Below are 13,248 nucleotides of genomic sequence, written 5' to 3' on the forward strand. Positions count from 1 at the left end.
ATATATATATATATATCTACCAGAGCATTCAGAATCAGCACAATACAGAAGTCATTTTAAAAATACTTATTTCCTTCTAATGCAAGACCATTCACCACTGGAAAAACAAATTCAGTATAATGAACAGAAGCTCAACAACAAATAGTCTCTCAGACTGATCTTCAGTCTGAGGGTATCAAGGACTACTCTACTGTCATATGTGGGTAGGAAAATGAGTTTGATATAATTTTAAGGTGTACTACTCATGTCTACACATTCCCAGTGACACCACTGGAGATAGCTGAATGAACAGAGGCCTTGGAAACCATAGCATTCCTGTGTCATTGCCTGAAATGTGGAACTGGCAACGTAGATAGAAAATGTACCTTAGAAAAAATGTCTTTTTTATTCCCTTTGCATTTTCATTTAGTACATCCCACTATGCAAGAATTACAGATATTACCTTCCAGAAATTTCTGCTGATAGGTGTCTACCTTCACTTTGTTTTGAAGATTTTATGGATTCTTTTTTTTTTAACCTCAGATGTTGAGTGTGTAAACACAACTAAGTAGGGTTTGAAGAGCTCTTAAAGAGGACAGCATAAGGGAGAAAATATTTGCATAGAAATCAGTTTGCACATCCAGTACCTGGGCCATATTGTGCATTGTTGCTCATGTTTGCAGGTAAATTATTCATTTCAGACACTGAACAAATCCAAGCCTCGTAAGTCTGAGCTCTCCAATAGACCATCTAAGTTAATGATTTGCATGACTCTTTTGCTTGCGTAGAATAACTCACAAAGCAATGGCATCACAGGAAATCGTTTATACAAATGGAGTACACCACTGTGGTCGGTGTGTGTTTTAGAAAGACCCTAACTATTGTAATCTCTGGAAAGCTTTGAAAGTTTTAACTTACTTAAGGTTGTGCTCAGAGACATGAATTAAAGGAGAACTACTCGTAGATAAAGAAATACCAAAAATTAGACATTGGCCTGAGGGGCCTTGTTATACTATCGCAATGTGTCATTCTAGATATAAGGATGGAGCTCTTAAACGTTTTGGGGCTCCTAATCACACTGACACTAGTGAAAGTTCTGTGGTTATATATCAATGAGAACGTGCAACATAATTGTAACAATTTATATCTGTAAATTGAAGAAAGTAGCATTTAGTTGCAGCACAGAACTGATGTAAATTGTATCAACACAGTGATAACAGCAATTTGATGAGCAACTGAGGACACAAGTCACCTACTTATCACAAAACACAGTTCTAAGTTAGATTCTATGAAAGTCATGTAAACACTACCAGTCTAGGAAAAAACTCTATACCTACCTATATGTTCTCTTGAACACCATTCCACTGTTTAATCCTGCCACCAACTCTCTGACCTTTTTGTCCTCTGACTACTAAAGGAGAAGCTAATAGAATACTGCAGGTGAGCTCAGAACAAGCCCACCTCTTGCTTAAGTGATGGCTGATTACCACAAACATCAGTGATGCTTTACTAAGCTTGCATAGTTTCTTGCCATATAGACTTATAAATAAACAAAGGATGCAAAGGATATCCGAGTAACAGAAGGCGATAGTTTGCTGTTCTGTAAGCATATATAAAGAAGCTATTCTACACCAACTGCAGTGAAGATACAAGACTATGTGACAACAAAAAATAATTGCAGTATAATTAATGTTTGCATACCCACTTACCTCAAAGGCTTAAATGTGCAGATAGAAAAAATCAAGCTCTTTCTCCTTAGCATTTATTTTATTTGTAAATCTATGTTATACAGTGGTAATAAGCATATATTCAAGGTTAAGTGTAACATGGAGGATGACATTCTGGTCTTCTGGTACCACCATGCCAGTAATATCCCTCCTCTCTCCATTTTCCAATGGTATTTCCTCATCTCTTGTCTGACATTTGCAGAGCAGTCAGACTGACTTTCTGTTCTGTACTCTAGCTATAAAGCTGCAAATACAGGGGGCCTAGGTCCTTACAGGAATCAAAACAACTTTACTGCTCTTACCTCATGAGAATCAAGCAAGTTGTTCTCAGTGCTTTCTGAAGTGTTCTGCTGTGCTTCTGCATACTGGCTTTTCCTGCTTACTTCGACATAAAGTCCAACAGCACCATGATGTTTTCTCTTAAGGCCAAGGTACCCCTTGATACATAGGAATGTGTTTAAAGACCTGCATTGCCTTTCACAGGAGCAAAGTTCATGTATCTATAGGGCTGTAAAAGCAAAGTATAGACAAGATAAGCAGGAGTCTGCTATGTTCAAAAGCCACAAGCATCTGTTAGGTGGAAACTAAGGCAATATAGTCAGTAAAGAATTTTTATGTTTGCTGTAAGTTTATATTACAGATGAACTCCAAGTAACAGAAAGTGATAGGCTGCTATTGTGGAAGCATGCATGGGGAAGCTATTCTACAGCCATCCAACTGCTATGAAGATACAGATTATGTGATAAGAATCCTAACAAAAAATAATTATAGAATTATTAATGTACTTGCATACTACTTACAAATATCAGTAATGCCAAAAATAATCTGAAGAGTTTATTAACAAAATCTGAAAATTTCCTAGACAGAGATAGTTGTTGATATTTAACAATTTTGAACCAATCCCACCCATAATGCACACAAGGCCACTTTATCATTATTTCTTAGAGTATTCCTTTGTGACATCATCTCCCCAAAAGTAGAAATAATTAGTTAGGGTGTTAAGAAAACTGCTCATCTTGCAGACTGATGAGATTTCCTCATTCTTTCAATTACCTTTCTTGTTTATATACTGCCACTCTATTTTGTCACAGACTGCACCTTCTTGTGATAGGGACAGTCTTTAGCTCTCTGAGTATTTAATGACAAGGCACAAAAGATGTGTTAACGTTGAATTTATGATCACTAAAAAAAACCCCAACCTGTGGATACAGAGAATTTTGAACAGACAGACACTAGGGTTACAATAGCTTCCCAGCTCAGGCAGTGATTCCTGTGTTAATTTCAAGGCATCACAACCTAGGTATCAGTTTGCTGATCTCAGAACACAAAGTAAGACCCTGCTCTTTGATGAGTGAGGATTGCATGCTGATTTAATCAGGGACAAAATTCAGTTTTATAGCAGCTGAGAACTTCAAGAATAATCAAGATTTACAGACAGAAAGGAAAACTGCCCACTCTCTGCCCTTTAAGACAGCTGATGCCTCTTCACACACACCAGCCTTAACAATCCTAAAAAAGTGAAGTGCCACAACATAGTTTTGAACTATATCACTAACTGAGAACAGTACAAGTATGAATAAAGTGGAGAAGGATCTATGCAGTTAACCCAGTAAACATGCTGTGGACTTCAATACTCGAATGCATTCAGTTTTTATGGATTTTCCATTTAGGCATCAAAGGATCACTAAGCAAAAAATGTAACCTTGATTCTCACTTCAAAAATTAAAGAGGAAAAATGAATAAGGGAAAGACCTCCCCCATCACAAATTTACAAACCTCTCAGTGCCACACAATAAAACATACCGGTTGAACACTCACAACTGCCTCCCAAGCATCACACAAGCAATTTAGTATTAAGCCTCAGTTTTATCTTTCTGAACACAGCTGTTCTGACAGTCAAAAGGGCCAAATGAACAGCACAACATGGCTAACCAACCAAGAGAAGAAATTGCCCAGCTCTCCATGGAGTGCAGCCTCACCTCAAGTCTCATGTGTGGTTGTCAGTGCCACAACTTAAGGACGTAACATTAGTGTCCAAAGGAGAAATATGAAGGTTGTGAAGCGTCTAGAGGAAAGATGGGGAGCACCTGAGTTCCCCAGATTTGTTCAGCACAAAGAGAGGCCTCTTGGTGGCCTACAGCTTCCTCACAAGGGGAACAGTGAAGCAGGCACTGATCTCCTCTCTGGCAACAGCAACAAGGGAACAGTGAGGAATTGCATCAGTGAGCATCCTCCATTTTCTACGTCCCTCCACCATTCATTTTTGAGATATATTGGTCAGAGCAAGAGCAAATGAAGTTGTGTCATTCTCAGCAACTTACTCCTTTCATTATTTTATAGTTAGTGTCTACTCTGTAGAGTAGAAAGCATCAATTTAGGTAATAAAACTTCAGGATATCTGCAGAAATATTTTTCATAGCAGGTTTCCAGACCTACGGATCAATTTATTTCACCCAACAGTAAAAATATCAGGAAAGTTTCAATTCCCAGGTGCTTAAGTCAGCATCTGGATTTCAAGTTATCTACTGTACAGAAATTACTTCCAATAAGATTGTATTACTGCAGTCCCTCCACAGGTAATTACTACAGTTTTGCTAACCTTACGTTAGAAAATACACGTGTCTACAGTCTCATATATCAGGTGGCAGTATTAATGGTGAACACTATGGTCAGAATAAGCTTTAAGTACTAGAAATAAGTCACTAGGACACCAAAACATGCCTTAAAGTTGCTTTATTTGTTCATAAGGTCTGTGCGTTACAGCAAGCTTACGTTTAGCTACTGTGGACAAAAGCTCAGTCTGGAAGAGCATTAATGTTAACCATAGAGATGTATAGCGAGTAGAGAGCCCACATTTGTACACGCTGTTTTTCTACTGCTGCAATCTAACATGTGAGTTACAGATCCTTAAGATCTTTCTGGATGCTCCACAATGTGTCTGCACTCTTCTTCAGCTGAGCCACTTCATCATCCTTCAGCTTTTGGTTGATGACACTTGTCAATCCAGAGGCACTCAGGACACAAGGCAGGCTCAGGAAGACATCGTTCTCAATGCCATACATGCCCTGTCACAAACAAAAGAGTATTACATCATTGATGGGAATCCATAACTCCAGAGCTGCTTTTAATTTATACAGCAGGAAGCCTTCAGACATCAGATCTTAAGACTACTACTCTGCAGCCTGCAGAAAATTTTCACTCTGTATATTTGAAAATAGAGTTGGTTTAAAGCAAACAGCAATAATAAAATGGATTATTTCATAAATCCTAACTCCAAAAATCCTATTTATATCTAACAAGTTAGTCTGACAAAACTCAAAAGCTGTAGGATTAGAGCAAGTAGAAGTGGCAGGTAATTTTTCTGACTATAGGGGGAGCTGTAAAATCAGCTGGCCCAGAGCCCATGGTCCACTAGAGGTTATTCAGCTGGCACAGATAAATAAACAAACAAACAAAAAAAGTGCTCTGCCCCAGCACCTTAGCTAGGGAGTGTTTCATGGAAACACATTTGGGCTTCCACAAAATTTTTTTTGTTTGTTTGTTTTGTTTTGTTTTTGTTTGTTTGTTTGTTTGTTTTTCCCACTGACAGCCTCTTTTAATGAAGCTGTATGCCATACATGGCAAATTTCACACAAGGGTAATACAATGCTGGGCAGTACAGTATTTCCTTACCCTTCTTACAAGTACAGAGCAGAGAACTAAGAAGTCAGGAAATAAAATTACAATAGGATGCTCCCTTTGTAACACCTGAAATTCAGAGTAGGTTCTTAAAAAAACAAAACAAAGCTTCCTTTGTTCACCACCTTGCTAACTGACACTGTTCAGTTTTTCCATAACAAAGACTGTGCTTGAGCATCCAATATACCAACATTTCTTACCTTTACCAGTGTTGACACAGAATGAACTCGGCACAAGTTCTTCAGCATCGTCTCACAGAGCTCAGCAACGCTAAGGCCAATGGCCCAGTTTGTATAACCCTTGAGTCTGATTACCTCATAGGCACTAAGGAAACATTGAAATACACTAGCATTAGTTAAAGAGCATTCAAAGTATACTGAAGACAAGGTCTTAGATAAGCAAATATTCCCTATCTAAAAAAGAAAAACCCACAAAACACTCCTATGACACACTGCAACTTTTAGAACTATAAAAGCCAGAGAAAAAAGTCACACGTTCCAGCATTAGAGCATAAAATACAGAGCGTATGTTAAACCAAATGTATAATAACAATAAAACCTTATTGTTCTCTCAGCATTAGCTGAAAAAAGAAAAATAGCTTCCTCATATGAACAATTCTCATAGTGAAAAAATAGAAAGCCATGTATAGTAACAAATTCTCTCAACAATAGTAACAAATTCACTCAAATCAGTGGAACAGTGATTCAGTCATTCTGAATACACAAAAGCTGAGGTGGGAAGGAGATGCAGCATGCAGAAAAGCCATTTCCATTATTACATCCACATTATTCCTCAACTCACTGTACCTTTCAACAACCTGCTTGTGGACTTCCTTCCAGTTCTCACTGTCTTTGTCAGTTCCCATGGCAGGATTCAGCTCCTGGAGAGAAACACCTGCCACATTAACTCCGCTCCAAACAGCCACTGCAACAAAAAAAGAGTATAAGCTCCACAGCACTTAGCAACTCCACCTGCTCTTGGTCTAGCTAGGATATATTAATGAAACAAAACAATAGCAGCCAGAGCCACAATAAAGTCTGAGGCAGATTTTGTCTTCATTGAACAAGAATTAATTCTGAGAACACCGGATATCAGAATATTCTGAAAACACTTCTGTACTGACACTGAAATTCATCTCTAAACATGAATAACAGAACTTTCAGTCCTTCAAAGATTTAGAGAGCTATTTTTTCCAGGTCAGAAACCTCAAATTCCTGCAAACAGACATATGAGTTATTTATTCAGCTTTTTAGAACAAATTTCACTGAAGAACTGCTGTATGTACATTTGCTGCCCCACTGATCAGTATGAGTATTAGCCTCCAAGAACTGTACTCTATTTCCCTGAGCAATATGCAAGCTTAGAACACCAAGAAAGGAATTTGTCAATCTCCTTTCGTATCGAAAGCTTACAAGCAGATTCATTTCCTGCTTCTGCAAATCCACTAGGAATGTTCCTCAATACTTTAAAGCAAAAGTAGATGAAACAGTGAAGCAGAATAAGCTCTCTTACTGCTTCGATTAGTACTGTAGTTGATGGACACTACTTTGATCAGACGCAGTGTGACACTGTGAAATGTGGATCTCTTAAAAAACACGTAGCACTAAAATTCAAAGCAGTGCCATCATCCATACAGTTGTTCTGCTGCATCCTTTCAGACTTGAAATAAACATAAAAGCTGAACTAAGACAAATAAGTTTAAAACCATGAAATCAAAGAAGCTTCTATTGAAATAGCATGGATAAAATTCACAAAATAAAGGGATTTTTGTTTACTTCAAGCTGGATTACTAGCCTTTTAGATTATTTGCAACAATCCCATTTAGTGACGTAGTGATAACACTAACACAGCTTTCAGTGGAAAGCCTTGCTACAGACAGTATTGATGATGGAAATCCAAAAACTACAAGTAAAGGAAGAGAACTGGAATTCTTAGCATTCATTTAAAAAAATGGCCTCTGCAGGTCAGGATTTAGTTATACAGTCACAATGATGTTAACTGAAAAAAAGAAAGAAAAAAAAAGGAAAAAAAACAGTAGCAGGATTTCCTGGACTTAATTGTCTCAACTCACTATACAAAGTGCTGCTTGCCACTCAAGCCCAGTTGTATCTGATCATTCAGGATTTTTAACACATGCAATTTCAACCTCTAGTACTGTACTGTTTAATCAAAAAAAAAAAAATCTTCCACAGTGCTCCTTACCACTAGAATCACCATGTTCTCCTAAGATCCAGCCATGGCAGCTGGTTGGGTGGATATCAAGTCTCTCAGCCATCAGGTAGCGGAATCTAGCTGTGTCTAGATTGCAGCCACTTCCAATCACACGGTGCTTTGGCAGGCCACTCAGCTTCCATGTGACATAGGTTAATATATCCACTAAAAAAGAAGAACACACACAGCGAGTTAAACCATTCACGTACACCAGAAATAACACACCAAGTATTTGCTGCAAGCGGTAGGGCTCTCAGGAAGACTCAAAACACAAGTGAACTCACTGGTCACTGTATTTTAGGTCTGTTTATTTAAAGGACTAAAGGTGAATAAACTACCGGAAGCTTAGGATCCATCTAGCTACCCTTCAGAAAAATCAAAGAAGGTCTTTGGAAATTAGTATCCTGTCAGCTAAAACTAAACCCCTCAAAGCAACCAGAACTGGCACTGAAATTTTTCTCTGGCTAAAATAGTCAAGCAATATCCTGAAGTAACATTACGTTCCACTTTTTCATAAGCAACAGCAAAGCAATTTACAGTGGGGAAAAAAAAAAAGAATCTTGACATGTACATACACTACTCCTACTCCAGGTTCACTTCTTGAATGCATCTGTTCATTAAACAGTTTCTACAGTGGTTACTTCTGTAGCATGGAAAGCTAAATGAGCTCTATGTTTTGGCTGCATTTGGCTCTAAAAATAGATTTAGAGAAAAACAAGCCAATTAAGGCTGGGGCAGGCTGAAGGAAAACTCAAATCCATAGCTCTAAGCAAGAATAATAATCGGGCCACAACACTGAATGCTGACTCCAAAAGTCTCAAAGGAAAACTGGTTCTCCAGAGGGAATATATTTATATATAGATCGCTTGCTTGGGCAACAAAAGCATGCAGTCTCAGTGCAGTTTGCACCTTCATGTTACAAGGGGCGTTCCCAATAGCACTGCTGTGCTATAGCCACAACTGGTACTGCTCTTGCCAGGGCCACAGTAATCTATGTGCAGACTATGGAGTACTGGCTTCTCAAACAGCTACATTTCCCCTGGACACATGCAAACTTTGGGGTTCAGTTTTATCTCACTGCTTGCCAACAATATGATATTTTTTTTTTTTTTTTATACAGGAGAGAATGTGGGCAGTGCTATGCGAATTAAAGCCCAGACAGCTCTGGGGAAGTCAAACCAGGAAGGACACAAAGGTCACACCAACACATAGCTAGACACGCCTGATGCCCTGACACCCCTGAAGTCCTTTCTGAAGCTTACAATTGCTGCACTATGAAAACTAGTAAACATGAGGTTTCCACAGATTGAGTTAAAAAAAAAAAAAAGCAAAGTAATTCTGGAAAAAGCAGCATGTTCAGTTGTCTCACACAGCTGCTCTACTGGAAAGGAGTCTGCAGTTTGAATTCAGCCTTGCTAGAACAAGAACAATTTCATCTGTGATTTCATTTTCAGATAAGTTTAAAATTGCCATGTTATTGTACTTGCACAGAAGTCACTTGCTCAGTATACCAGTACTCAATAGCACGATTTGTACACTACCTAATTACTCAGACAGCAGCTGACTTATTAGTTTTACATGCACTGTTTTAACTGCTAAGGTGCTTTAAAAGCAGTCTCACCTCATTGCCAGGGCTCTGTAGCAGCTGTTTTACTCTAGTGCTGAATCAAAGAAAAAACACCCTACAGAGACTTCCTACAAAGGACACCGGAGTTCATACTCCTTCCTCTTACCATGAGCCTCAGCATGCAAATACTATTTCCTGAATATATGGCTACAGCTGTATTAATCTTATTTCAACATTACTACGGCTGTTTAACAAGTATTGATATCTTAACAAGGTTGATATCTTAAAGGGCAGATCCTCCATTCTGAAGAATGGCCATATCCAGTCTTATCCCATCCCTTGATAGGACAAGGGAGAATGGTTTTAAACTGAGATAGAGGAGGTTTAGATTGGATATTAGAGAGGAAGTTTCTCACACAGAGAGTGATGATGCACTGGAACAGGTTGCCGAAGGAGGCTGTGGATGCCTCATCCCTGGAGGCATTGGAGGCCAGGCTGGATGTGGCTCTGGGCAGCCTGGTCTGGTGGCTGGACCCTGCACATAGCAGGGGGGTTGAAACTACATGATCATTGTGGTCCTTTTCAACCCAGGCCATTTTATGACAAGCCCCAGTCAAGGAGTTTGATTTACACACTACTTACACACTACTTACACGCAAGTATCTCCCAATCATTCAAACCTTTTGAGCTAGAAATTTAAAGCTACCTCCTGCTTAAGCCAAAGTAGGTAAGAACTCATTTATCATTAGAAATGCTTTAAAATACAAATCACTAAGAGTCCTGAATAAATAATATCAAATTCCTAGAGCTCTTATATTTTCACTGTTAGCAACTATACGGCAGATGTCCAAATAAAGATAAGAAATTTCATATTGGAAATTATATTTGAGAAGATTAATGAAGCATCACTAGTATTCTAAAAATGGAAAACATAGGTGTTGTAGAGATCTGCTTTACCTGGGTTGGAAACCACAAGGATGGTGCAATTGGGGCTGTATTTCACAATCTGAGGAACGATGAATTTGAAGACGTTCACATTCCTCTGAACCAGGTTGAGACGACTCTCCCCCTCTTGCTGACGAACACCCGCAGTTACTACCACAATCTTCGAGTTGGCTGTGACAGCATAATCTACAACCATGCATAGAACCAAAGACCGTTAAATAAGTTTATCAGCAATTTCAACAGCATCATCATTTTCACACAGGTTTTTCAAGTAGCCACTGTACTGTACCAACATTCAAGCCCAGATGTAAGACATCGTCCTGATGCATCAGCACACAGACCTCTATTACATTCAACTCCCCCCTCCAAATCTTATTTCTACCATCTGTACAGTGAGAAAGGTATTTGTTCTTCGTTACAGAAGTACTAGCATTTCATTAAAATCAATTTTAACTGTTGCCCAAAATAGTAAAGTGACCATTAAGAGATATAGAAAAGCTCAGATTAAGGGCCACTCCCCATTGGGATTATGAGAGACTAAAAATCTCACCCCAATTTGTTAATTTAAAATCTTTTGATGCCAAACCCTAAGAGTTCTGATTACATGAGCAATACAATTAAGCTTACAGAGTACTGTTATAAAGAATCTGAAGTTCACCTTTGTCTGCCACAATCTTATGAGTCTGAAGGAACAAGCTCCCATGCTGTAGATCCATCATTTCTCCTTTTAGTTTGTCTTCCAAAACATCAACCAAAGCAAGCTCATCACAAAGACCCTGAAGAAATAATTAAATTTAAGGAATTTAATACATAATTAGCTGTTAACTCATATTTAAAAGTTGCTTCTTAAGCTATATTACTTTTAAATGAACACGTTACATCTGAAAGCAACTTTCTGCAAAGGCTAACCAGGACAAAACTATCTTGGTGCTACTGTGAGATGCAGCAGAACAGAGCCACAGGCTGCTTCAGCACAGGCTTGCCAGCCTTGTTCAGACCTTCTGAAAAAGTTATATGTGGGGAATGTGAGTGCACAGCTACCCCTCTACTATTATACAGCAAACATATTTAAGTTTTTCACTTCAGATGTAAAAAAACTGCACTGGTCTGTTGCTTTTGTGCAAACTGTTTACATTCAGAACAGTTAATTAGTCACTGGAGGAAAACTTCAGGAGTTCATACTCAGCACTAATTTTACTCTGCAGACTAACAGCAAACTAGAAATTTCAATTGTTTAAACATTAAAAAAATCCTAATAGAAAACACTAGTGTTAAGCTAAGAAGTTACTGAAATTGGAATCTGAAAACAGCCTGTGTACAGAGATGCGATTACTTATGGATTTATATATAAATCCGTAACGATGTGGGTCTGAGTCCAGACCTTGCACCAAACATTCACCAGACTGCAGGTGAAGGAGCCAGTTCCCACTGAACCACAGGAATACCTGGAATCGCTCCAAGAAATGATTTCATGAATTTGCATCAGTGTTGCCTAGAGAAAAATTCAGCTTGCCATTAGCACACACAGGAATGAAGTCTGCACAATCACCATCGAAAGCAGCTTAAAATATTCCCCTTAAAAACGAGCTGCCTTGAAACTGAAGAACTTTCCATTCCCAGAGCAGTACAGTAACATCAGTGACTTGTTTCTGAGAGCTAAAAATAACTGATGTGGAACTGTAGTGTCACTGAAACAATGTATGAAATAGCACAAGTATAAAGTATACTTAGTATTAGCATTAGGATCCAAAGGTATCCGAATACTAACACACAGCAGATCAGGCACAAAGTTTTATGCTACAGTTTAACAAGAAGCAGAAGGCATTTCAGGCAGCCAATCATCTTGCAGAAGTCAAAGCCACATCTGATTCAGTGACAAGAATCAAGTGGTTTTGCTGTTAAGGTGGTTTATACTGCAGTACACACATATGAGAGAATGAGAAGAGCAGAACTCTGAGGAAATTCACTCCATTATGTCATATTTCAAGACTGAAAGATTAAGCCCAATTTTCACTCCAGGTTTGGAACAAATATTTTAGTAACGTAGTAAAAACTACATTTCTGTAGACAAGATGATCCTGCTTAGAGCAGCATATTAAACACAAATGCAGGATTGTAATGAAGCTTGCAGTCATTTCACCTGGCTTCTATTCTGCCACCCTTGAAGGCAGTAATTTGTGAATGGTCTTCCCCTCCATCAATTACATTTCAGTTTTGTATACTTGTTAAAAAAAAAGTTACCTCCACATCAGTACCTGCCTCACAGTAGCCTTTACTTACCATTATCCTTTCCTTACCATTATCCTTTCTTGCTGGCAAGCTTTAAGTATCAGCAAGTGAAAGACCCTCAACATTTTTTCCCCCACAAATAAAATTTGTGCTTTAACACATACATCTTCGAGGTACTACAGGATGGACTGTCTCCAATGACATGACAGACATTTCAGCTGTATACGCCAGATTCTTGATGCCAACCCTGTGAGCTATTTGACATAAGATTTGCCATTTCAAGGGGGTCAGGCACATCTGCTTGTCTTCCTGGGAAGAAAATGAAGACCTGTGGCTCCCACTTGTCTTTTCAAAAAGGCAACGATAAATCAGATTTAATTCATTCATCACATTCTCTAAAAACAAAAGGCAAAGGTTCTCTTACACATTTAGCCCTTGCTTTGTTCAAAGACAGCAGCTTAAGAATTGCCAAAAAGAAAAGAAAAAAAAAAATGCAGGGTAACCTCCAGTTAGAGCCCTGATTTTTAGTTTCATACACTGCTCTGGACACAGCAGTTATGCAATCAGACAAGAGCAGCTTAAGGTAAATCAAGCAGCCCTTGGAAGGCACCCGTAATCGTTCAGAGATGAGACAGTAGGGCATAGATGCACGAGAACAAAAATGACGAAGTTATGGTTCTGTTTCCTATCCTGTCCTTCGCACTGATCTCAGCTTCGCCCGCATTCTTTGTGGGCAAAAGAGCTCCGCTGGGCAGACTCCAGCTGTGTTACGGAAAACTCTTAATCAATTCAAAAGAAAAGAAAGAAGAGCTTGGGAAGGGCCTCAGCGCATTTTCGCAACGAAATCACTCTCTAGAACCAGCTGATAGGACAGAAAATGAAGGTGACCCCCGCATCCATCCGACCCTCCCC

At 38.8% G+C, this 13,248-nt stretch overlaps 2 protein-coding genes across 4 annotated transcripts in view; both read right to left on the minus strand.

Annotated features, from left to right (window-relative positions):
• GYS2 (glycogen synthase 2) overlaps positions 1–2,200 on the minus strand; it is a 49,232-nt gene extending 47,032 nt beyond the window's left edge. The window contains exon 1 of one of the 2 annotated variants that reach the window (XM_010715764.3): positions 2,009–2,200. The gene's annotated coding sequence lies outside the window, so the exon portion shown is untranslated. The remainder of the gene's footprint in view (positions 1–2,008) is intronic. The other variant, XM_019616844.2, reaches the window with a different exon arrangement.
• Positions 2,201–4,424: 2,224 nt separating this feature from the next.
• Positions 4,425–13,248, minus strand: part of LDHB (lactate dehydrogenase B) — a 9,529-nt gene continuing 705 nt past the window's right edge. The window contains exons 1-7 of one of the 2 annotated variants that reach the window (XM_019616847.1): positions 12,761–12,994; positions 10,766–10,883; positions 10,120–10,293; positions 7,587–7,760; positions 6,191–6,308; positions 5,585–5,708; positions 4,425–4,771 (exon numbers count right to left, since the gene is read on the minus strand). In XM_019616847.1, coding sequence (XP_019472392.1) covers positions 4,604–4,771; positions 5,585–5,708; positions 6,191–6,308; positions 7,587–7,760; positions 10,120–10,293; positions 10,766–10,883; positions 12,761–12,979 — 1,095 coding nt within the window. In that variant the 5' untranslated portion in view covers positions 12,980–12,994 and the 3' untranslated portion in view covers positions 4,425–4,603. Of the gene's footprint in view, positions 4,772–5,584; positions 5,709–6,190; positions 6,309–7,586; positions 7,761–10,119; positions 10,294–10,765; positions 10,884–12,760; positions 12,995–13,248 lie in introns of those variants that run through there. The other variant, XM_010715784.3, reaches the window with a different exon arrangement.

Source organism: Meleagris gallopavo, chromosome 1 (assembly GCF_000146605.3).
Source record: "Meleagris gallopavo isolate NT-WF06-2002-E0010 breed Aviagen turkey brand Nicholas breeding stock chromosome 1, Turkey_5.1, whole genome shotgun sequence".
Classification (NCBI taxonomy): Eukaryota; Metazoa; Chordata; class Aves; order Galliformes; family Phasianidae; genus Meleagris; species Meleagris gallopavo.